Source organism: Chelonoidis abingdonii, chromosome 4 (assembly GCF_003597395.2).
Source record: "Chelonoidis abingdonii isolate Lonesome George chromosome 4, CheloAbing_2.0, whole genome shotgun sequence".
Classification (NCBI taxonomy): Eukaryota; Metazoa; Chordata; order Testudines; family Testudinidae; genus Chelonoidis; species Chelonoidis abingdonii.
This window is the reverse complement of record NC_133772.1, coordinates 18,517,209-18,540,420: the sequence shown is the minus strand read 5'-3', so window position 1 is coordinate 18,540,420 and position 23,212 is coordinate 18,517,209. Positions and strand designations below refer to the sequence as shown.

Here is a 23,212-nt window from a genome sequence, read left to right as displayed (position 1 = left end):
CCTGTGACTAAAACGTAGCCTTAGTTATTACCCCTGTTTTGCAGATGAGGAAACTGAGGCACACAGATTATTTTAAGTGACTCGGCCATGGTCACACAAAGATTCTGTGGCAGAGCCTGGTATATAACTCAGATATCCCGAGTCGAAATCCATTGTCATAACCACAAGTTCATCCTTCCTCTCTGGCATGAGATATAGGTCAGCTCTGAATTTGACCCACAGTGTTTCCATAGAGCCAAATCTTTTAATGAGAACTTTTGTCATCTTCCAAGGGGCCAGGATTTGACTCATGATGACCTCACGCAAGCATTGTGTTCCTAGGTGATGAGTAGATGGGAGCCAACTCAGGAGTACCCCTGCCCATGCAATGCAAAACAGGGTACAGAGGGGTGTGAGGGTCTGCAAGTAGTTGGGATGGTTTTCTTAACACGATCCCAGCTAGGGTACAGTCCCGGTGTGGGCAGCACTCAGAACAGCAGAGTCATTCTGAGGACAGCCAGTTGTGGGGGCGGGATGTGATCTTCCTTGGAAACTGGGAACTCTTAAAAAAAAAATTCCTTGCAGAAGAAGTTGCTGCCTGCGCAACAAACCCGTTTCTATGCACCCCAAGTATCCAGTGACCGCATCTGGGAGCCACGGGCACCACTGATTATTGGTGATGTAACTGAGTGCTTGTAGTTGGCCTATAAAGGGCTAAGAGATTGATCAGGAGTACACAGGAGAGATCAGAAATCCCTGACTGCCAAGAAGAGACGGCTGCACTCTCTAGGTAAGTGATAAGTGTCTTCATTTCTGCTTGTGATAATGCTGCAATGGACAGTCAAAGCTTAGCGGTTTCAAACAGGGTCAGCAGAGGACAAAAGTTCCATTTCATGAAGGATTTTGAGATCCTTTCCAAATGGGAGCAGAAAACCAAACCTTTCAGAATTCTCCAGGAAGGAAGATTCTGAACAAAAAAAAAATGGCTTAGACATGATCGAATACAGGGTTTTTTTAAATCAAACCAAAAAGTTTCATTATGGAAATGTCAAAACAGGACATTTCAATGTTACCAGAACTATTTTTTCCCTCTGGTTTTCTTCCAAAACAAAATTCTGACAAAACTGAGCTTTTTGATTTTGGCAGAGCTGCATGTTCCAGTGGACTTTGGTTCCATTTAAATTTCTCTCACCGGTTCTAGTGATCATTCCTGGTTCCCTTACGTGCACCTTGAACTGGATGTTGCTAATAAGAGAACCAGCCTCTTCCCATCTGGGACCTGATGCTAGAGCTGAGGACGGGGACTCAGGACTCATGGGTTCTCCAGCTTGTTTTGTGGACTGGGGGGGTCTCCATGATTCACATCCCTCTCTGTAAGATGGGGATGATAATATTTACCCACTTCATTGGGGGCGGGGATGGAGATTTAGTTCACTATTAGGTGAAATTCACCCCTGTGGAGAGATCCTGCACAAGACTGATATTCTATTACAAGTAGGGCTTAAATGGCACATAGATCTCTTGCAGTGAATTTCACCCTGGAGATTTTAAAGCATGTTGAGCTCCTCAGGTGGAAGATACTTTCCACTTTGGGGCAATTGTTGTTATTATTGTGCCTTGTCACCTCGTTTCTTTCCTCTCTTCCTTCCTTTAACATCATTTGTCCCCCAACAATTCCTCTCTCTTAGTTCCTCCTGCCCCTCTGGTAACACCCATTATCGTGGTATCTAAGCTCTTCTCCTCTCTGATTTCTTGCATCCATTTTCCCATGGAGTTTAATTTCATGTTGCTTATGAGGCTGCTACTGCTCTGTCTCCATCCAGATACATCCTGCTGAATTCTCAGAAATAGGAGGGGCCAATCCCGCCTACCCTGCCACCCGCAAAGCTGTCATGGCAAGAGTTAGTTGATTGCAGCTCAACAGAAACTTTTAAACAGGAGAGATGCCTAATAAGGGGCATCAACATCACTGTTTCATCCAGGAGGAAGGTGCTTTCTGCACTTCCCTCTCTGTATGAGCACTGATTAAACTGACTCTGTTCTCATTACCTGCTCGTTAGACCCATCAGACAGTGGAATATGAGGCAGAGACTCAAGGAGCCATACAGGAATAGAGCGCTCCAGGAGATGCCCTGAACACAAGAGATGGAGCAGATGCAACTTCTGCCTAAATTAACCTTCTGATGTCCCTCACTGATCCTGAGCCAATGCTCAGGGAATAAAGGGCTTGACTGCTCGCTGTGCTGTGCGTTGTGTCGTCATTTGGACCAAAGGTCCCAGATCAGAATGGTGGCATTTTACCGGAAATGCCAATGCAAGGTGCAGAGCAATGTAGAATCTGGGCCAAAGTGCCCAGAGTACCACGCTGTACTGATGCCCACCCTGGAATCTTCCCTCTTGGCACTATCAAATGCTACCAGTGAAAGTAACTCACAAACAGTAAGCTATAGATTCACCAGGGGAGGCGCCGAAATGGAGTCTTAAAATATGGAAGACATGTCCTGTTTACAAAGTATGGAAGGGATGTTCAGTAGACTGGCTGGCTAAAGTAAAAAAGCAGGAGCTTTTCTCCAGGAACAGAGAACAGCTTCAGAAAGGGGTAGTAGGTAGGAGACGAAGGAGGTGACTGGGGTATTTTGGGGTTGGGGGGCAGTAGTTTATTGATGTTATGGAATAAATCAGGTGACACAAAAGAATTATCCTATTGAAAGATAATGTGCATCAGGACATAAGCATGGTAGAATCCTGTTTTAAGGAAAGACCTAGGCAATCCCCTTTCAATCAGTACAGTGAAGCGATTGCTGTGGGTCACTGGGTCATGTGGTGCAACTAATTTAACAGCAGAATCCCCCAATGCAATCAGTAGGTCTGATAAGCCAGCCACTAACTGCCTAGGGTCAGGAAGAAACCTCACCATGGGGGCAGGATATTACAGAATTGTCTGTTGTGGGAGTTTTTAGCAACTGGGACTGGCCCCTGTTGAGAGGGGGGCCAAGCCTCTGTTGCCCTAAACCGCATAAAGTCATATGCACCTGTACAAAGTGATTGCAATATGGGGTAATCTACTACTGGGCCAGATCCTTTGCTGGTGTAAATCAACACAGTTCCATTGATGTCAATGGAGGAACACCATTTTATACCACCTTAGAACCTGGCCCTACCATTTTGTTTTGGGAGCATTTTGCACACGTGTAAATGACAGCATGTAGTGCAGAACAGTGGAAAAGCAGACCCAAGACCAGACTGTGATCTGATACATAAGTTCTAATGTTTTTTATTCAGTGGCATCTACGATGGCTCTTCCTTGGCTTTCCTGTGTTAGCACAATTCCAAAACGATCGGGTGGCAACTGCTGTGGGAGAGAATATTTGTTAGTTTCTATTGGTCTGTACAAGTTTATATTTACATGGAATCTAATTCTGGGGCCAGATTTGACCTGACAGTGTCCCTTTAATAATGCTTCAACCAAAAGCTTTTTAAAAATAATTAAGGATCAGGAAAAAATTGGGTAAAGCAGTTACATAGTGGGACCAGACTTCATTAAATGTGTTCAAGAGAGAACATTTTAATATTTAAAGAGGAGACTTAATGTTTACATAAATCTTCCCTCTGATGTGAAATTGCTGTTAAATCAGGTTGGAAACTGGTTTTTAAATCCCTTTAAACTGGTTTCCTGTACAGCTCTGGTGGCAAATGATGTATGACCTAGCAAGATTTATTAAGGGGCTCAGCCCACCTGTGGAAGTTGCCCATACTGTCTTACAGGGCCTTTATGAGATTAGAATCACTAGCATGCCGGCTTGATCTCCCTCCTCCCCTAAAGTTTATTGAGGGAAAATAAAAATAATTATAATAAAACAGTTATACTAAAGCTGCCAAATCATGACACTTCCCTCACTATGGAAACTCAGTGCAGTAGCTTGAAGCATTTTCCCCTGGGCAAGTCTGGATTTCATACATACTGTAACGGAGGCGTAACACTGGCAGAACTGAATAGGTATTTAATGCTCCGTAAGACTGTGCTTTAAACATAGGCAGTTACTGCCCAGGAACAGACCCATTCATGAGAAATGACAGTGTCCAGTGCTTAGAGAGCGGTCCTGTTAATAAGGACTCCTGGGTTGTATTCTCATGTTAGGGACAGAAGTGAGAGCATAGGATCTGTACTCTGCTCTGACCACTAGACCCTGCTCCCTAAAGCACGACCCCTTGGTTCTGTTCCCAGCTGTGCCATTGACTCAGTAACCAGGGGCAAGTTACTTTGCCTCTCCATGACTCAGTTTCCCCAACTGTAAGATGGGGATAATGCAGTAGAGCACTTGGAGACAACGTGCTAGGTCAGGAATACAAAGTGTTATATGAAACCTGATTATTAATTATCCAGCTAGCAAAACCCAAGCATTCATTAAGTGCTGTGCATACCATTTAAAGTGCAAATAACTGGTATTACATAAGAACCTGCTTCATGGAACTCTGCACTTAAATCGGAGTCTGTTGGCGGAGTTCTAGGCAGGGCTGTGTGGAACCTTCCCTTTCACTGCATAAAGGCAGGATTTCCCCTCTGGAGCTGATTTCCCCTGCCCCACATCCTCTTCCGTGTTCATCTTCCAGGTTGCTAGAAGTCAGGCTGGGAGCTGAGAGGCCCATGGCTTGAACTGCACAGAGGTGCTTGGAAGTGGCCCTTCCTCTGGCTCTTGGTTAGAAAATGAAGCTGCCTCTTGGTTGGGGATTTGGTTCCAGCAAGGATCTTACGCAGGCAAGGAGGCCCAGTGAAGTCAATGTTCCTATGAACCAGTCTGTCCTTTGCTGACTCAGAGCCTAAAATTGTTGTGTTCAAGAGGCAGGAGTCAAGAAGTCCAGTCGGTTTAGATGACCCTCCTATGAAGAAGACAGGGTGGCTGTCAGTCACAGCTGCTTTAGGATCAGAGAGCGTTCCTGTGTTTTAGGATGATGCAATAGTCATAGAAGCCTGTTTCCAGTTCCAAACTCTGCTTGCCAAAGGGAAGACATTCTAGATACCGCAACCATCTCCAGGTGGGGAACTCAATGGGCATGTGTGCCTTATAGCCAGGACATCATTCTAACTAGAGACATGCAAATGTATACTTCACGTCTCAGTTTAAGTCAGACCAGGGCCTCCTCAGCCTGCAGTTGCTCCATTCATATTTAGGCCAAGATTTTCAAAAGCAGCTGGTGATTTTGGGGATTCACTGCCCAGCAAAAAGGGGCCTGATATGCAGGAAATGCTGAGCACCTGCCCTCTGGAAACAGGCCCCTTTTAAGGTGTCTCAAGTTGGGCACCCAAAATCACCAGTCACTTTTGGAAATCTCAGCCCAAACCTTTAGACATTTGCTTTGTTCAGCAATGCAGAGTTCCAGGGACTTTGGGGGAAACCTTCCTTCCAGATCACTTTTCAGCAGCATGCCAAGAGAGCGCTCCCATATGCAAAAATCTAAATGAAAATGTTCAGTCTCCAAAGTAGTTTTCTTTTGTATGAACTGAGAAATGCTTCTCAGCCGGTGAAGTTTCTCAGCTCTGTGATGTACAAAGTAAGTGCAAACAAGCCCAGGTATCTTTACCCAAGTGCTTGCTGAGATCACTTTGCCTCCTATACCAGGTAAGTATCCGCAGCTGCCAAATCATATGGTTCACTGGGTGTAGACCATGTGGAGGTGAATCCTGTAGGGAAGTGGGAGTTGCAATTGTGAAGTGTTTATCATTCTTAGGATTGGGCCATTGGCTGGAGGTCAGGCCCTCGAGGGGATGTTAGACGATCACTCAACAGCTAATGTCAGTGACAGAAGCAGCTTAGAGAGCAAATATAAAGTCTATGGCTATTGATCAGAAATAAACACCAAAGAAAGTTGTTTATTAAACCCAAGCTCCGTGTCCCAGGAAGGATAAATTGTCTGAACTATATTTCAGGGTTATTCCTTTATGGATGTTGGTTTAACTGCTGTGCACTGCAGCAGGCAGCCATCCCTGCTGGCATGTTCTGACCCTCCTTTCTCCTGTGTTGCTCAGGCTTTCTCAAGCTCCATGATGGTTTCGAAGAAGGTGGTGACTTCTCTGCTGGTGGTGTATGTGGTGGCCATGCTGGCTGAACAGACTGAAGGCTACCTAGCCTTCTTCACTCGCAGTGACATCGAGAGGATGCAGGTAACCCCTGGGCACCATACTGCAATGGCCAGAGCCCCGTGTGGTGCAGAAAGGCGCATCCTGTGCATGCTTCCCGCACGTAGCTCATAGTTCATCTCCTCTGAGCAGAGACAGGGCCTGTTTGACAGATGGTTTCATGATGGTGCCAGTCATAGATTCATAGAGTTTAAGGCCAGAAGGGACCACCAGAGCTAGTTTGACCACCTGTCAGGCAGAGGCCACTACATACAACCCAGCCACCTCCATTCCAACCCCAACCACCAGAATTAGACCAAAGTATCACAGCCCTCATGAAACTAAACAGTTTTGTGCTACAGGTAGAGAACAGGAGGCACCTGGGGTAGCAGGGGAATTGACTGAATGAGAACATATACAGATGACCCTCATCATCCACTAGGGGTCTGGCTGAGAGCAGCAGACCCATTTCTCTTATGCCTTGAGACAACCAGTCTCCAGAGATGAAGGACTAGTGTGCTAACCCACTAAATCCTCAAGTACGCCAGTGCCAGGCCTCACGCAGCACAGGTAAGAAAAGACAAGGGGGATTATTTCTTTAAGCCCGTGTTGTTGGAAAAGTGGGGAAAGTCCAGGGGAACTGGCTCAGTTTATTCTCAGTGGTGCTGCGGTGGAACTGGTATCCCTTCAGAGGGTTCAAACCACCAACCTGTCAGGCAATAGCCTAAGATTGTATTTACAGGGTGATCATCTACAAGCGTGCTCAGAGTGCTGACTTTGGCCCTGGTTCAGGAAATCCTGTAAGCCTGGGCTTAACTTTAAACACACATTTATGTGCTTGCCTGAAGAGCAATGCTTTTCTTAGCTGGGGCTTTCAATGGGAGACGAATCTCAGGCCAACAGAGTTCTTACTCATGTAAAGCTCTCAATGGGTCGAAGGTTCAGACCAGCTCTCTCAAGTCCATCTCTATTGGAAATGTAGCTAGAACAGACTCCCCATAGCACGACAGGTCCCATGGCAGTACTGGGATGAGCTTGGTAGGGCAATTTACAGGATCCTCAAAGTGTGGGAAGCACTTTATTCACCAGAGGACTTTGAGTGAAAGACTCAGGATTAGACTGCAAGAGCCAGGATTCAGTTGAACATAAAATAGGATAGTGGAAACAAAAGGCCCATTGTTATACCAATAAAAACTAGCAGGATCTTAAAGAGGACAAGACAGTTGTCACATTTATTATAAATACCATAATAAAATAAAAGATAACAGCAAACAATGTTGTTTGGTTACTTATTCCTATAATTCTATATATATATATATCCATTCACGCAATCATTCACACAAGTTCTGTGTAGATATTATAGTTACCAGCCTAAAGTTGCTTGTGACAGAATACGCGCAGGTTATCCTGTAACACAAGAGTGGAGCCAAGTCCGGAGGTCCACTGATGCTCCTGGAGGCTGCAGCAGAACCATAGACTCGAAGCCTCATCCTTAGAGTCTCAGCGTTTATAGGGAGTTCCACATGTTTTCACTGCTGTTGCCAAATCAACAGCAGGCGCTGGCTCCATTCGTCAGTTGTTTGGTCTTTGAGGTGGTCAGGATGTTTTTTAGGTGCTTTGGATCCCATATTTACGCCCGGTCTCGGAGTCGCGCTATTGATTCCACTTGCCCACATTCTTCACCAGCTGAATTTCTCAGCTGTAACGCCTAACCAGTTCATCATTAAATACAGCAACCATTCACATGACAGCGTTACTCTCATTACATTCTTCTACTGTCTCTGTATCTTTCTGTGGGTGGTGAGAACTCCCGTCTTTTAGACAATTACAAGAAGGACCAGAAAGTGAAATAAGATTTACAGAGGTGGAGTCTCTATTGTAGTAGTAACACGTTTTCCTGTAGCAATAGGTGTCAATGACGTTTGGTGCTGAGTCAAATTAACCACATTCTGACACATAGCACAAGTACTCTTTGAGCAGGCTTCCACAGACCCCAATTAGAAATAACAATATCAAATTCACTAGAACCGGTTTTTACAACGTCTCTCTTTTGAAGCCAGGCCACACAGACACTAGCTAATTCTAAAAAAATCACTGCAAATTTACTTCTAACATAAACCTTAAGTTATACAATATCAATTAACAATAAATCAATAAATCATCCCAAATCTACTTCTAACATAAACCTTAAGTTATAAAGTATTAATTGACAATAAATCAATAAATCATTTCCCACATAAACCATGTTTAGTATAAACCTTCTTTAATATCCCTACACCATTTACATTTGTCTGTGGATATTTTTTAACGGTTTTCTTTTATAATTGCTAATGGCTCGGATTTTTATGGAGAAGCTGCAGTCTCCCATCATAATTCTGCTGTGCCTCTTTGTTCTAACAATTAATTAACCATGCACCAAATAGATTTCAGTTCTGGGACACGCATAGAGGAAAATCCTTTTCTTTTGATGTGAAACTAATGCTGCTGAAAGATGCCAAGCTGACAGCCCTAGAGCCTAATGTTCTCTGTTTTCACACAGCACAGGCAAGCTTCTCACCTACCACCACCACCTCCACTTCCACTTCACTGATGTGCTTCATCTTGGAGAGACCATGGGTCAAATCCTGGGCCCACTGAAATAATTAGCCATATTCCCCCTGATTTCAGTGGGGCCAGGATTTCACACCCTGTCTAGGAATTAGCAGGGATGGCCTATTCTTCCCTTGGTGTGTCTGCTGAGCATCCATGTGGCCGCTTCTTGGGTGGAGCATGGTCATTCTTTACCACTATCAGAGGCAAGGGGAAGTATATGGATCCAGTTTAAACAAGGCGGCAAACTAATGAGAAATGGGAAGCAGCCATGAAAGCTTCCCCGCTGTGTCTCAGCATTAGCCTATAGAATGTACACTGCAGTGTGTCATTCACCAGTAGCCCATGTCATAAACAGATTGTTAAGGGTTAATGTCTCTTTCACCTGGAAAGGGGTAACAAACAACACCTGACCAGAGGACCAATCAGAAAACAAGATACTTTCAAATCTCAAGGGAGGGAAGTTTTGGGTATGGGTCCTTTGTTCTGCGTCTGTGTGCTCTCTAGGTTCTGAGGGTGATCACGCTATTTCCAGGCTCTCTAATCTTCTGTTTCCAATGTGTAAGTACAGGTAGGAAGACAATATAGGCGTTTACATTGTTTTCTGTATTTGCACGTGTGTAGTTTGCTGGAAATGTTTAAATTGTATTTTTTTTCTGAATAAGGCTGTTTATTCATTTTTTTAATAAGCAAATAACCCTGTAATATTTCATCTTGATTACAGAGACCATTTTTATATCTTTTCTTTCTGTTTTTTATTAAAAGCTTTCTTTTTAAGACCTGTTGGATTTTTTCCTAGTTAAGGCTCAAGGAGATTGAGCCTGTACTGCCTCTGGGGAAGAGGGAAGGGGGAGGAAAAAAACCTGCTCGGTGTGTTTCATGGAGTTTGAAGCACTCTGATCTCCTAGGGGAACCCAGGGAGGGGAAGCCTAGGAGTGGCACTAGTGAGGGAAAGAGTTTACTTTCCCTGTGTTAAGATCCAGGGGATCTGGGTTTTGGGGGTCCCCAGGGAAGGTTTTGGGGAGACCAGAGTTTATCAAACACTCTGAGTTTGATTAGTGGCAGCCTATCAGATCTAAGCTGGTAATTAAGCTTAGAGGTTTCATGCAGGTACCCAAATTTTGGACGCTAAGGTTCAGATTTGGGAAATATACCTTAGGACAGCCCATACAAACTCTCTTCCTCCTGGGGTGCTCATCACAATCAAGGGTCCTCTGGAGCAAGAGGGGAGTCCCTCTTATTTTTTGTCCAAAATCTGCCTCTCTAACACTGAAAATACCCTTTTTAAAATTCAGTGTGGCACTTAGGGCAGCACTATGGCCCCACCTCCAACAGACCAACCCTGCCTTGAACAACCACTCCAAAGACCCCCCCAGTGGGTTCCCAAAGCCCTACTTCTACTGGGTCACCCAGTAGTGCTTTAGGCTGTTAACCAAAAGGTTGGTTTGAGCCCAGTGCCCACCCAAGGGATAGCAGCTCTTTGACATTTTTGTCTGTATGATAGGATCTGACCCAGTGTCCACTGAAATCAATGGGAGTCTTTCCAATGGGCACTGGATCAGGAGGACTGCGGGGAATAATCCTGCACTGGTTCCCAGTGGATGGACTAAAGGTGACTCATTAGGTTTCGCTGGTTTCTCATTTCTCTGGTTCAATGCCCTGTTCAGCTTGGCAGTTCTCACGGGTGAAGGATATACCAGCTTGCCCTCTTGATCTGCCAAGGGATGCGCTTGGTACCAAAATAACAGCTGGTGTCATGTCGGAGCAGCACCAGCAGCAAGGACAAGGCGTCACCAGTAAGGGATGATCCATGCAAAGGGAACAAGGGATTTGTAAGGAAGGGAATTCCCATTTGCAAACCCAGGTCCAAATCCTGCCCCCTGCTCTTAGCCCAAGTCATTCAGCTTGGTGCTGGAGCACTCAGCTGCATGTGGATTCCCCTCCATCAGGTCACCTCATGACCATGGAGCTGCTCCATAGACCCTACTCCAGCATGTGTCACCCTTTGCTAAACAAGCAGCCACTCTGCCCCACCCCGACCCTTGTCCCTGTGACCTTCCTGATCCTTGGTGTTTGTTTGTTACTGTACTTTGCCATGTAGCTCCAGGAGAAACAGAGGAACAAAGCGCAGAAGAAATCCCTGATATTGCAGAAACGATCGGAAGGCGGAGACGTTACCGAGCTCTCTGACGTGGAGCGTGTGGACGAGGGCGAGATCATCAAGGTGAGGGGAATGGTGGCAGGGACCCTTAAGTATATGAGGAAACCACACAGGTGCAATTGGGTATTCAATAACCACGTTCGCGGACCAGATACAAACATATGAGCCCTATCTATATGTGTACGCTGCTGCCCTGTTAGGTTCTGATGGCTTCTGCAATAGAAGACAGTAAGTGAGTGCCACTAGCAGGCTTAGGAATTGTTTAAAGGGATACTACCCAATTCTTATAAACTGGACCCAGGCACTGAGCAAGTTTATATCAGAGGACAGGTGCAGGGTGCACCTCAGCCTTGAAAAATTATCTCGAAAATTTAGCAGCTCAGCCCCTGAGTCTACTTCCCTGCCTGGCAATACGGATAGTGAAAAAATCTACTGATCTTTTACTTGCCTCTCAGTAAACACCTCCCACTGCTGCTCAGGATTTTGCAAGTCTGCGTCTGGCTTTTGGTTTGGGATTTCTCTTGATATTTACTAAAGTAGGCTTGTTATCACTGTGAATTGTCCAGCACCTTTGAACCTGCAGGATTCCTAAGGACCTTGTAGCGCGTGTACCAAGTTTACAAACTTCAGTCCATCCAGCTTCACTGTTGGACTCTTAAATCAGCACTCTGGGGCAGAAAAATACCCTGTTTTAGAACATAAGAACATATTGGGCCATCTAGCCCAGCATTCTTCCTTCTGACAGTGGCCAGTGCCAGGTGCTTCCGAGGGAATGAAGAGAACAGGGCAATCCTCATGTGATCCGTCCCTTATCATCCCATCCCAGCATCTGGCAATCAGAGGCTTAGGGACACCCAGAGCTTGGGGTTGCATCCCTGACCATCTTGGCTAATAGCCATTGATGGATCTATTCCCCATGAATGTAGTTAATTCTTTTCTGAACCCAGCTGTGCTCTTGGTCTTCACAATATCCCCTAGAAATGATTTTCACAGGTTGACTGTGCATTGTGTGAAGAAATACTTCCTTCTATTTTGTTTTAAACCTGTCACCTATTAATTTCATTGGGTGACCCCAGTTCTTGTGCTATGTGAAGGGGTAAATAACACTTCCTTATTCACTTTCTCCACACCAGTCATGATTTTTATAGACTTCTATCATATTCCCCCTTAGTTGTCTCTTTTCCAAGCTGAACAATCCCAGTCTTCTTAATCTCTCCTCATGTGGAAGCTGTTCCATACCCTTAATCATTTTTGTTGCCCTTCTCTGTACCTTTTACATTTCTAATATAACTCTTGAGAGATGTGGCAACCAGAACTGCATGCAGTATTTGAGGTGTGGGCATTCCACTAATTTATATAGGGGCATTATGATACTTACTGTCTTATTATCTTTCCCTTTCCTAATGGTCCCTAACATTGTTCACTTTTTTGACTGCCACTGCACATTGAGCAGATGTTTTCAGAGAACTATCCACGATGACTTCAAGATCTCTCTCTTGAGTGATAACAGCTAATTTAGATCCCATCATTTCATGTGTATATTTGGGATTATGTTTTCCAATTTGCATTTATCAACACTGAATTTCATCTGCCATTTTGTTGCCCAGTCACCTAGTTTTGTAAAATTCCTTTGTAACTCTTCACAGTCTGCTTAACATGTATCTTGAATAATTATGTATCATCTGCAAACTTTGCCACCTTGCTGTTTACCCCTTTTTCCAGATCATTATGAATTTGTTGAACAGCACTGGTCCCAGCAGAGATCCTTGGAGTACCCCTCTATTTACCTCTCTCCATTCTGAAAACTGACCATTTATTCCTACTCTTTGTTTCCTGTCTTTAACCCAGTTAGTGATACAGGAGAGGACTTCCCCTCTTATCCCATGATTGCTCAGTTTGCTTAAGAGCCTTTGGTGAGGGACTTTGTCAAAGGTTTTCTGAAAGTCCAAGTTTTTTTAGGCATCAGTGTGCTGATCGGAGCCCTCAGAGGCACGTTTGTTCAGTCACCCAAGTTAGAAAATTGGGCTTCTCTATTAGAGTGCAGGGATAGCTTCACCCACCAGGCAATGTAGCCACTTCTGAGTTGGAAACATCACTATTCTTCATCAGCAGCAAAAGGGAAGGAGAAAGAATGTGGATCCATGGGAAATGTAGCTGAGTAGGATGTAAAGTCTAACTGAGTTGGAATTTAGCCAGGATATTAGTTAACACATCTGCTCTTCCAAAACTGTCTAATATTAGTGTCTAAACTCTGAGCATTCTCAGTCTTAAACATTAAATACCAGGCACATCCTCGTGTCTGACCAGCACCCCCAAATATGGCCTGAGCAACTCATTCATTTTTGTTACATCCTAGCAACAGCTGTCCTGAGGTGCTGGATGCAGAAACGTGCCTCGTCCTACAGCTCTTACTCAGGCATCGGAGTCAATAGAACAACTGGCCTGAGAAAGAGTTGCAACACGGGGGGTTATCAAGTTCAAGGATCACTTTCTCCTTTGGGACCTCTGCTAATTGCAGAGGCCGTATGCTGTTCATTGCCAGTGGCCTATCCAGCCTACATTTCCAAGCGAACATCTGGATGACCCAATGGATTGAAACTCTGGGACTTCTAGCAACCCAAGAGTGAGTAAAGAGTTCAAGGACTGCCCTCAAGGCAACTTATCTCTTATGAAGACCCAGTCCACGTCAATGTCCACCATACTAAGGGTCAGGGGCAACTCTAGACATTTTGCCGCCCCAAGCACGGAGGGTCCGCTGGTCCCACAGGAAACCGCGGGACCAGCGGACCCTCCGCAGGCATGCCACCGAAGGCAGCCTGTCTGCTGCCCTAGCGGCGACTGGCAGAGCGCCCCCTATGGCTTGCCGCCCCAGGAACGCGCTTGGAGCGCTGGTGCCTGGAGCCGCCCCTGCTAAGGGTGCAGTCCCTCTTCTCATTCATGTCCATGGGGAAACTAGCATTGATTTGAACAGTGCATGATCAAGCCCCAAATAGGAGACTAAATCAGCCTAGCTTTAGTCCATGTGACGGAACTTACAGCTTATTTTTCGTGCTACAACTTCCAGTGGCTGGCTACGGGGTTGAGGAGGAAAACTCCAGCAAGTTGTAGCACTTAATTCTGTGCACAAGATCCCTTGTTCTTCAACACTGATGAAGTAGGAGGTGTGGTTATCCATCTCCCTCTACTCCATTTTCCTTTTTTTGTTAACCATGCTTTCCTTCACAGCTGACTGCTCCTGGAGAAACTGGAATGCGGCTTGATGCTAGGCAGCTGGAAAAATATCAGCACGTCCTGGAGGAACTGCTAACTGAGATGCTACTGGAAGCTCGAAATGGTACTGTAAGGAACTTGAACTGTGCCTCTCTCCCTCCCCTTGTGATATTTGTATTGTGGGAATGGCTTTTGTGTCATGTTTGCTCCCTTTACAGAATCCTCATTGTCCCCCCGTTCCACCATGGATACACTCTGCGCTTAAGAACATTAAGCTCCCTTCTCATTGCGCAGATGGTCTCTCGGTGCTGCTGTTGATCGTTACAGTGACATCGCACCATTTCCAAGCAGCCACCCTTGGTACTGCTCCCCGCGTTCATGACCCTCCTCCGTGGCCAGGGGACAATCTTGCGAACACATTGTTCCAGCCGTTTGAAAATGTGTCCGCATAAAAGCAAGGCAGAGGAGCTGCCTTCTCCTCCTGAATGTGCATTAAGAGCAAATCGCACATTGCAGGCCAGCCCAGGTGTGGCACTGAATAGCTAAGGGGAACTCAGTGGGAGTTAGGTACCTAAATACTGGGTTTTTGAGTCTGCTTCTCTCTTCCCTTAAGGCCAGAGTGTGGCTCATCCTACGCACCAACCCAGGGGACTAAAAGAGGGTGTAAGACTCCCCCTTACTCCACTGAGCTCTCTACTCACACCAGGGGTACCAGCGCAGAGGGGATGGCAGCCTCAATGGGGCTGCCAGTCCACATACATATGTGAGTGGAGCTTCGGCTCCACCCCACAATGCAATCAGTGCAGTTGTGTCAGCATGCTGGGGGCATCCTCTGTGTGTCAGAGATGGCATATCTATGGGTGATCTTACAGTATTAAATGTTGTGCATCATTGTGGGCGAGGGATTGTATATGATTCCCTGAGGGAGCTCTCCAGTAGCTAAGAACAGGGGTTGGTGATGAGGCAAATTCACCTCACGAGAGGTCCCACCCCTGGGAGGGCTCACCTATACTGGCTCAGACTGGATTCTCTAGAGACCAGAAGACTTTCGGAAAAATAGCCTGAGTTTAAAGTGACTCTAGGCCTACTTTCTGATCCAACAACTGGACAGGACCTTCTGTCCCAGGGACACCCCAATCCTTCCTGGAAAGGGTTGGAAGGACTTGACCTATTCATGGGGGTTCTTGTTCTGAGCAAAAAATATTCTGAAGTTATAACCAAAGAAAAGCCCCGTGGTGGGGTTGGAAGGGCTGACTCCTACCAGAGCCCTTGTTGAACTTGAGGAGGGGGGTGGTGATCTCTGATAGGCTTATTAGCACATATGTAGGTTCTTTTAGTGTTTAATGTTTTCTCTATAATGCTTTCGCCTTAAGAATAAATGTGCTTGCTTAGAAAGGGCTGCGTAGTAGCTTGTACCTGTGGGCAATTACGTTCCTTTTAGCCTCTGGGAAGAAGCAAAGCAGATCTGTTTAGTCAGTCTGACTTTCTGAGGAACTCACAGTATAGGCAGGGGACTGTGCAGCCTGGTAAAACCCGGTCAGGAGGGAGAGAAAAATCCATCTGCACCCAGGAGAAGAGATGGCTGAGAGCCTAGAGGGGGTACCTTTGCTGGACCACAAGGGGAAAATATAGGTACAGTCATGACACACTGCACCAGCTGTAAGTCTGACACCGTGTAAGTTCCCTTCCCCTCCACAGAGGAGGAGAAACTAGGGGGCACAGTCTACTGCTTAGACAGCACAACTCAGCGCTGTTCTGTACATGGGGCTTATGGCACAGCCACAATTTAGCCTTTGCTTTCTGTCCCATCACCTACTGAAGTCAAAGGGAGACTTTCCAGTGTCTCCCTTGAGCATTGGATCATACCTTTATAACAGTTACATATCAGTGTATCTCCAGTTTCTTCAGTGCAAATATTCTCTGTTTACAGGGGTCTGACAGAGATCAGAACCAGGCTGTTGGTTTTGCCAAGTTGTAGGTATTTTGGGGAACATTGCTGTACTTAAAAACTTAAGGGCTAATTGAGGTTCTAATTGTTCGGCCCTGAAGTCAATGAGGTTTGCCTTAGTGAGAACATAGGGCCAGATCACACATCTCTTATTCACACTGTTCTGCACATACACAAATCGCCCCACCAATGGGACTACGTGACTAAAAGCTCAGCAGAGCAGTATGCAAAAGGACTGCACAATCCAGCCCCAAGTAAACAGCGAGTAACAACTAAGGATCTCAGGCTTTAGGGTGAAATTTTCAGCAGAATGCAGCATCCATAAATTAGGCCACAGTGGCCAAACTGCTCAGCACCTGCAATCGAGGCCAGATTTTCAAAGGAGTTAGGTGTTGAGCTCTCTGGACTTCTGGCCTCTATTTAGGTGTCTGAATGTGAGCTGAATTCTGAAACTCAGGCCCCGATTGTGTTGCTGAGCACTTGAAAGCCTAGCTCTGAGCTCTTCTGATAAGCTGGCCCTCGGTATGTAAAAACTAGAGGCAGAAAAATTCTGTGACAGTAAGTTATTTAATTTATGCACGCACTGTTGGGGAGCAGTACGGGATCATGATTTACAGTCAATTCTCCAGGGCTTTATCCAGTCTAGGTTTAAATAACCCTAGCAACAGGGCTTCCACCCATTCTGTGGGATTACTGTTCCAATTCAACTGTGCTGGTTTCAGTTTGTCATCATTTCTTCCAGAGTGGAAGCTGAGGAGGGTGGGGATTGCACATAAATCTGAAAAGGGCTGAAAATTGTACGTGAGGCTTATAAAGGATTGGGAATTGTATGCAAAGGACTGGGAACTGTGGAGTGAATCTTGTATAGGACTGTATAAGGCTTATAAAGGACAGGACATTGTACATAAAAGACTGGGCAGTGTATGCATGGCTTATAAAGGACTGGAAAATTTATATATATATATATATATATATTGTGGCAAATTGCCGGTATTGTTCTCTGGGTCTCGCGCTTTCTCTTCTCTGGGGTAGGTTCAGGGCGATATTGCTTGCCTCTGAACCAGTTCTTAATCACTCCCCTAGTGTCCTTGGAGGAGGGGAGTGGAGAGGGAGGGACCTGGGCCCGCCCTCTACTCCAGGTCCCAACCCAGGGGCCCTGGGGTTGTGGTGAACACTTGACTAGCGTTTCTTCCCTGGGTTACTTCCTCTCAATACCTGTCAGCTTGTGAAGGCTTCTCGCCTCTCTTCTATACAGCCTGGTGCCCTTACCTAGGGTTTCTGTTGGGCTTCCAATCCACCGCAGCACTCCTCCAACTTCTATTTCTCTCTGGACAAACTCTTCTCTTATGCAATCTTCACTCTGCTCAAATCCAACTTTCTCCTTAACTACCACCTCTGTCTGACTGAAGCAGGGTTTATATCCATGACTGGAGTCAGTGCTCTACTGGAGTCAGGTGTCACTAACTGGAGTCAGTGCTCTAATTGGAGTCAGGAATCTGAACTCTAGGTTGCTCTAAACTGAATCAGGTGCCTCTAATTGGCCACAGCGCATTAATCTAAAGCAAACTTCCTCCCGGCAGCAAAAGCCCTGCTACATCTTATGCTGCCTGGCAGCTGTATCACAATATATATTAAATTCCCTCTCTACCCCTATGGGTGGTATGTGTTCCTCACTCGGGTCCTCTACCAGAGACTGGGTTGAGGGTTCTGCGCAGTATCTTAGCTGTTCTAGCACTGCACTCTTCTGGACAGAGAGCTCTGATGTTGTTCCTGGGATCTGTTGGAGCCACTCACCAGCTAGGAGTCACAGCCCCGAGTGCTCCTACCACCACTAGACCAACTTTGGCTTCACTTTCCACATCCTCTTAGTTCCTCTTTCAGGCCCTGGTACTTCTCCAGTTCTCATGATTCTTCTTCCGATGTTGCTGTCACTTGCACTGCTATATCTACACCACGCTGTCTTCTGGTCTTGTCTATTACCACGATGTCTGGTTGATTGCTGTCCGTCTGGATCTGGAAGTCCCACAGAATCTTAGTCCTGCTATTCTCTACACTTCTGTGGAATCTCCCATCTGGTTGGAGGGTCTAGCCCATACGCTCTGCAGATGTTCCTGTACAACATAGCCAGCACTTGTTGTGCCATTCAGTGTATGCTGTTCTTGCCTGCACCTTAACATCTGCCACTTATGTGTTGGACTGTCTCTGAGGCCTCTCTGCACAGTCTGCACCTTGGGTCCTCTCTAGTAGTGGTAGACCCTGCTCAATGATCGGTGCTCTGGCTGTTTCCTGTGCTGCTATGATCAGTGCCTCAGTGCTGTTTTTAGTCCAGCCTTTCCAGCCATTGGTAGGATTTCCCATGTCAGCACACCTCAGCTATCTGTCGATGGTACATCCATGCAGGGTCTTGTCTTGCCATGGCACTTCTCTCGCTTGGTCTTCCTCCATGTCTGCTGCTGCCTCAGGCATTCTCTCAGCAGCTCACTTTGGGGCCATCTTACTATGTACTCCTGGATTTTCTGGGTTTCGTCCAGGACAGTGGCTTTGACGCTCACCAAGCCCCACCTGCCTTCTTTCCGGCTAACAGTCTTGGGTGTTGGACTTGGGGTGGAAACCTCCGTGCATTGTGAGAGCTTCCGGGTCTTCACATCAGCAGCCTCCATGTCCTCCTTTGGCCAGCTCACTAATACCGGCAGGGTATCTGATGACCGCAGGGCGTATCTGTTGATGGCGTGGATCTTGTTCTCCCACTGAGCTGGCTCTTCAGGACTGTCTTATCCTTTGGTGATACTTGGATGTTGCTGTCTTCCTTGCCTCCTCATCGTGTTTCCATGTGACTTGTGGAACGCCAAGGTACTTGTAGCTGGTCTGTATGTCTGCTATGTGGCCCGCTGGTAGTTCCACCCCCTCAGTCTTTACTACCTTCCCTCTCTTCACTACCATCCGACCACACTTCTCCAGTCCGAATGACATCCCGATATCCTCACTGTAGATCCGCGTCAGGTGGATTAGCGAGTCGATGTCTCGTTCATTCTTAGCATACAGCTTGATGTCATCCATGTAGAGGAGGTGCTGATGGTAGTTCCACTCCTGAACCTGTACCCGTATCCAGTCCTTGTCATTATCTGGCTGAAGGGGTTTAAGCCTATGCAGAACAGCAGCGGGGACAGTGCATCACCTTGGTATATGCCGCACTTGATGGCCACTTGTGCAAGCTGCCTTGAGTTGACTTCCAGTGTTGTCTTCCATAGTCCCAGTGAGTTCTTGAGGAAGATCCTTAGTGTCCTGTTGACTTTGTATAGCGCCAGACATTCACAGATCCACATGTGTGGCATTGAGTTGTATATATACACACACACATAAACCTATGAAGGACTGAATTTGTTCTTTCCTCACCTTGCAGGTAACTGATATCCTCAGACCCAGAAGAGCAGGGTGATGCTGGCTGCTGGACTACAGGTCTACGCTTCTGCAAGATTAACTCGGTGAAGTGCTGCAAAAGAAAAAAATCTGATGCGAGCTAATAAAATGTGCAGATGAATTAAATAAATGACTTGTTTCTTTCAAATGTCTTTAATAATCAGATGACAAGCTCTAAGTGCATGAAAGAATCAAAATGGCTCTACATCATGATGCTTTCTAGGTATATAGAATAGCAGCTTTTGTGTGAAGAGCTCAAGGCACGTTGCATACACTAAGTAATTAGGGTCATTCACCCCAATGTGGATAAATATTGTTGATTTTGTTTTACGGATGGGGAAACTGAGGCAGAGGGTGGTTAAGTACTTGCCCAAGGTCAAACAGCAAAACCCCTGAGTTCTGACTCTCCATCCCTGGTCTAATCACTAGAGGATGTTGCCTTCAAGAGCTTGGAATAGGCCTTGGAGTCCTGACTCTCTGCTCCCCAGTCTGACCACCAGAGGACACACTCTCCCAGAGCTGGGAACAGAACCCAGAAGTCCTGACTCGCTGTTCCCTGCTTTAATCACTACAGAACACTCCCTCCTGCTGGACCACACATCATGGTAATACTGGCAATTCACCATAACTATATGAAGATCCATCTTACTGACACGTGCACTTTACGCATAGCTACTACACTGTGAGTACACACGGCTTATGGTCCATTCTCACTTCTGCCGTGCAATAACACACACAGATCCATGTTTAGTTCTACTTTGCAAACACAACTGAATGTAAATGATTAATTCCACTTTAATGTAATGTTAATTACAATGCATTTACATGCCTATTGCTCAATTAAGAACAGTCACTCCATAGGTACCATGAATTTAACATCTGTAAGGTGGGAAATAGTGAGACAAATGATATGTCTGAGTGACAAGTATCCAATTCCAATCCAATTTTATCCTCCTAATTTAACATAAATTCTGCTGTCACTGTGGATCATTTAAATAGTTGCAGTGTTAGTGCCAAAATAACACACATGCAATTGGAACTGCTCTGTACTTTGTGTTTTGAAAGCCAGTCCCCCCTTAGGAGAAGATAAATCTCCTCCCATGTAACAGTACATGTAGTCAGGAGTGCTTACCAACTTTAACATGCAATTCAAACTCATATTTCCACTGCACAGACTGATCAGGCTAACATAGCTGGAGTTTTGCAGAGATTGTTGCTGAAGGGGCAGGTTACACTATAAAATCACTGGTAATTGAATCTGAGGAGGGAAGATAATGAATGTGATGCATTCAGCAAGGCTGAAATGAAAACAGTACGGTCTCATAGGGCAGGATCTTTGGCTTTCTATGGAGCTAGCCCAGTTTGCACCAGTTGAGGATCTGGCTCACTGACTTACCAGATTTACAATGTAAGTGAGATCAGAGATTGGTCTGTTGTTCTTAATGGTGCATTCACTACAAACCTGAGCTGTTCCCTCCTATGAGAGGAAAACCACGGGACAGGGAAGGAAAACTGGATGAGGCTTTTTTTGAAGAAAGACCTATGAGGTTCTGCTCCCAAGCTCTGCAGATCTTCTGACAGCTGTGTGGGTCTCATACTTGCTCCGGGCACAAGGCTGCACCTGCCCGATCTCTTTCACTCAGCTCTTTGTGACGCTGCCCTGTGAGGGCTTCCCCAATTGGTAGATGCTCCCAGAGCTCCCCCCATGCAGGGACACTGCCCAGTGCAGAGGAGGTTCCCCAAAAGAGCCTCTGGGTATAGCAACTTGAGCTTTGTCCTCAGGGCTGGCAATGGGGCCGAGGCAAAATCTCACCGCCCCGGGGTGGAGCCCACAACCTGAGGAGACTTCCATGGAGTCTAAGGGAGGGGTGGTTGGTACCATGGACATGGTTGACCCTGTCTCCCATACAGGACACATGAGATCCAGTTGTGGCTCTAAAGGGTGCGACCTCCCACTTCAGATTTTTACCTGGGCAGAAGATGGCTTTGCCAGTCAGCACGTAGCTCATGACTCTTCAGCTGAGGCACAATCCAGAGTAGAACTCAGCTCTCTCTCCACTAGCTCTGCAGGGCTAAGAGGAGTTACAGAGAGAGAGAATGAGAACATACTTTTGTCCCTGTCTGGCTGATCTGGCTCCAAATACACACATGAAACAGTTCTGAGCTGTAAGAAGGGGACATCTGTACAGTCAATTTTCTAACCCTCACCATCATCAGAGCGGGCCCCTTTCTAGGCCTGACCTATTTTGACAGGGTCCTTTTAACTAGCCTTCTCCTTTCTGCTGGTGCTCTGTACACACACTCCTGTTTTCCTTCAACCTTCGTGCCTCTGATTTGCACCCCTCTAATGAACCAAACAGAAAGCCAGCTCCCAACACCTATCTGTATGCACAGCATCCCGGCCGGCTGCTTAGAAGTGTCAGTTCTTTTCCTTTCCCTTTTTCCTCCTATTGTCAGCATTCGATTACCACCATCAGCTCAAATCATTCCTTTTGCTAGCAGCAGCTCATCCAGTTTCCAGGGCAGCAAACTCCATTACCTTACCACAAGCCAATACGTGGGTAGCTGTGAACTCACCTCTCAAGAAACTGATCACATTTTTCTCTAGCTAAGCTGGAGAGTTGGGAAATGAAAAAGAGGAACTAAATACAGGGCCTTAACCTTCTCAGAAAGCCAGGCAGACTCAAGACATGTCACACAATCTGGCCAGAGATCAGAAAAGTTCCAGTCGCACCTGTGCTGCGCTCATGACTGATAGGGTGTCTGGCAGGCACAAATACCCTGTGAGTATCCAGTGTAAGTGAAGAGTATCCCACACCACAACAAGGGGTGTCGCCAATTAACCATGTAACTAGAAAGAGCTGGGTCAGGGCTTGGAACTACTTTCCCTCTTGTACTGGGTGGGAGTTAATCGGCTACACCCCTTTTCGTGATGTGGGATACTCCCCCTCCCCCTGCCCCCTGCATCCAGGAGGTGCATGGGGATGGTGCATCCATGACTCCACATCTATCTGCTCACTCAAACCTTCCTCTCTGTTCAGGTAGGGAGCATCAGAGAAGCTGCTCCGGCTGGCCCGCTACCACAGTCTAAGCAGATCTAATGCAGTCATGCTGCTGTGGGGGGAATAACTTCTCCCTGCTCCCACCATATGGCCACATTAGTCTCAGCCATGGTCAATCTTTCAGTAACTAAAGCAGGGATGTTCAAAGTCACCACAGGGATTTGAAGGTCCAGTTTCTATTAATTTTAATGGGAACTGGGGGTTCAAACTTAGGTGGCTTTGAACATTTCAGCCTGTCTCTGCAAACTTCTTAGGGCCTGATTCTGCCATCTGTACGCACACTGGGTGGCACCTCACTCTGCATGTAACCCCTTTGAAATCAGTGAGGCTACTCATGGACTATGGTACCACACAACGTGAGCAGGAGTGACAGAAAAGGGCCCGTAGAAATTACAACTAGCAGACCCAACAGTATCTCTAATTTGCACTCTGGGTGAGACACTGGGAAAAAAACAGGTAGCTGCTTAGCAGCTAATGGTACTACAGGCCAATCTACAGCCTCAAACAGAAGTACCCATCTATCATCTTAGACGGTGCCCATCACCGTGGTATCTGTGCACCTTTGGCAAGGGTAAGTGGGTAGCCAGGTCACTCCACGAGACTCAGTGTGCACTAGTTTTCTGTAAGGGGGGCTTGGGTTCCACAGAAGGAGCAAGGGTGACAGCCTCCCTTGTCCTACACAGGGGATGGAGGCCTCGTCTTGCATATGGTCAGCCCCTACGCATTCCTCA

At 46.3% G+C, this 23,212-nt stretch overlaps 1 protein-coding gene across 1 annotated transcript; it reads left to right on the top strand.

Annotated features, from left to right (window-relative positions):
- Positions 1-575: 575 nt before the first annotated feature.
- Positions 576-19,529, top strand: MLN (motilin). Its single transcript, XM_032768714.2, has 5 exons — positions 576-769; positions 6,005-6,139; positions 10,785-10,907; positions 14,070-14,178; positions 19,403-19,529. The coding sequence occupies exons 2-5, from the start codon at positions 6,020-6,022 to the stop codon at positions 19,408-19,410; spliced, it is 360 nt and encodes a 119-aa protein (XP_032624605.1). The 5' UTR covers positions 576-769; positions 6,005-6,019; the 3' UTR covers positions 19,411-19,529.
- Positions 19,530-23,212: the final 3,683 nt, after the last annotated feature.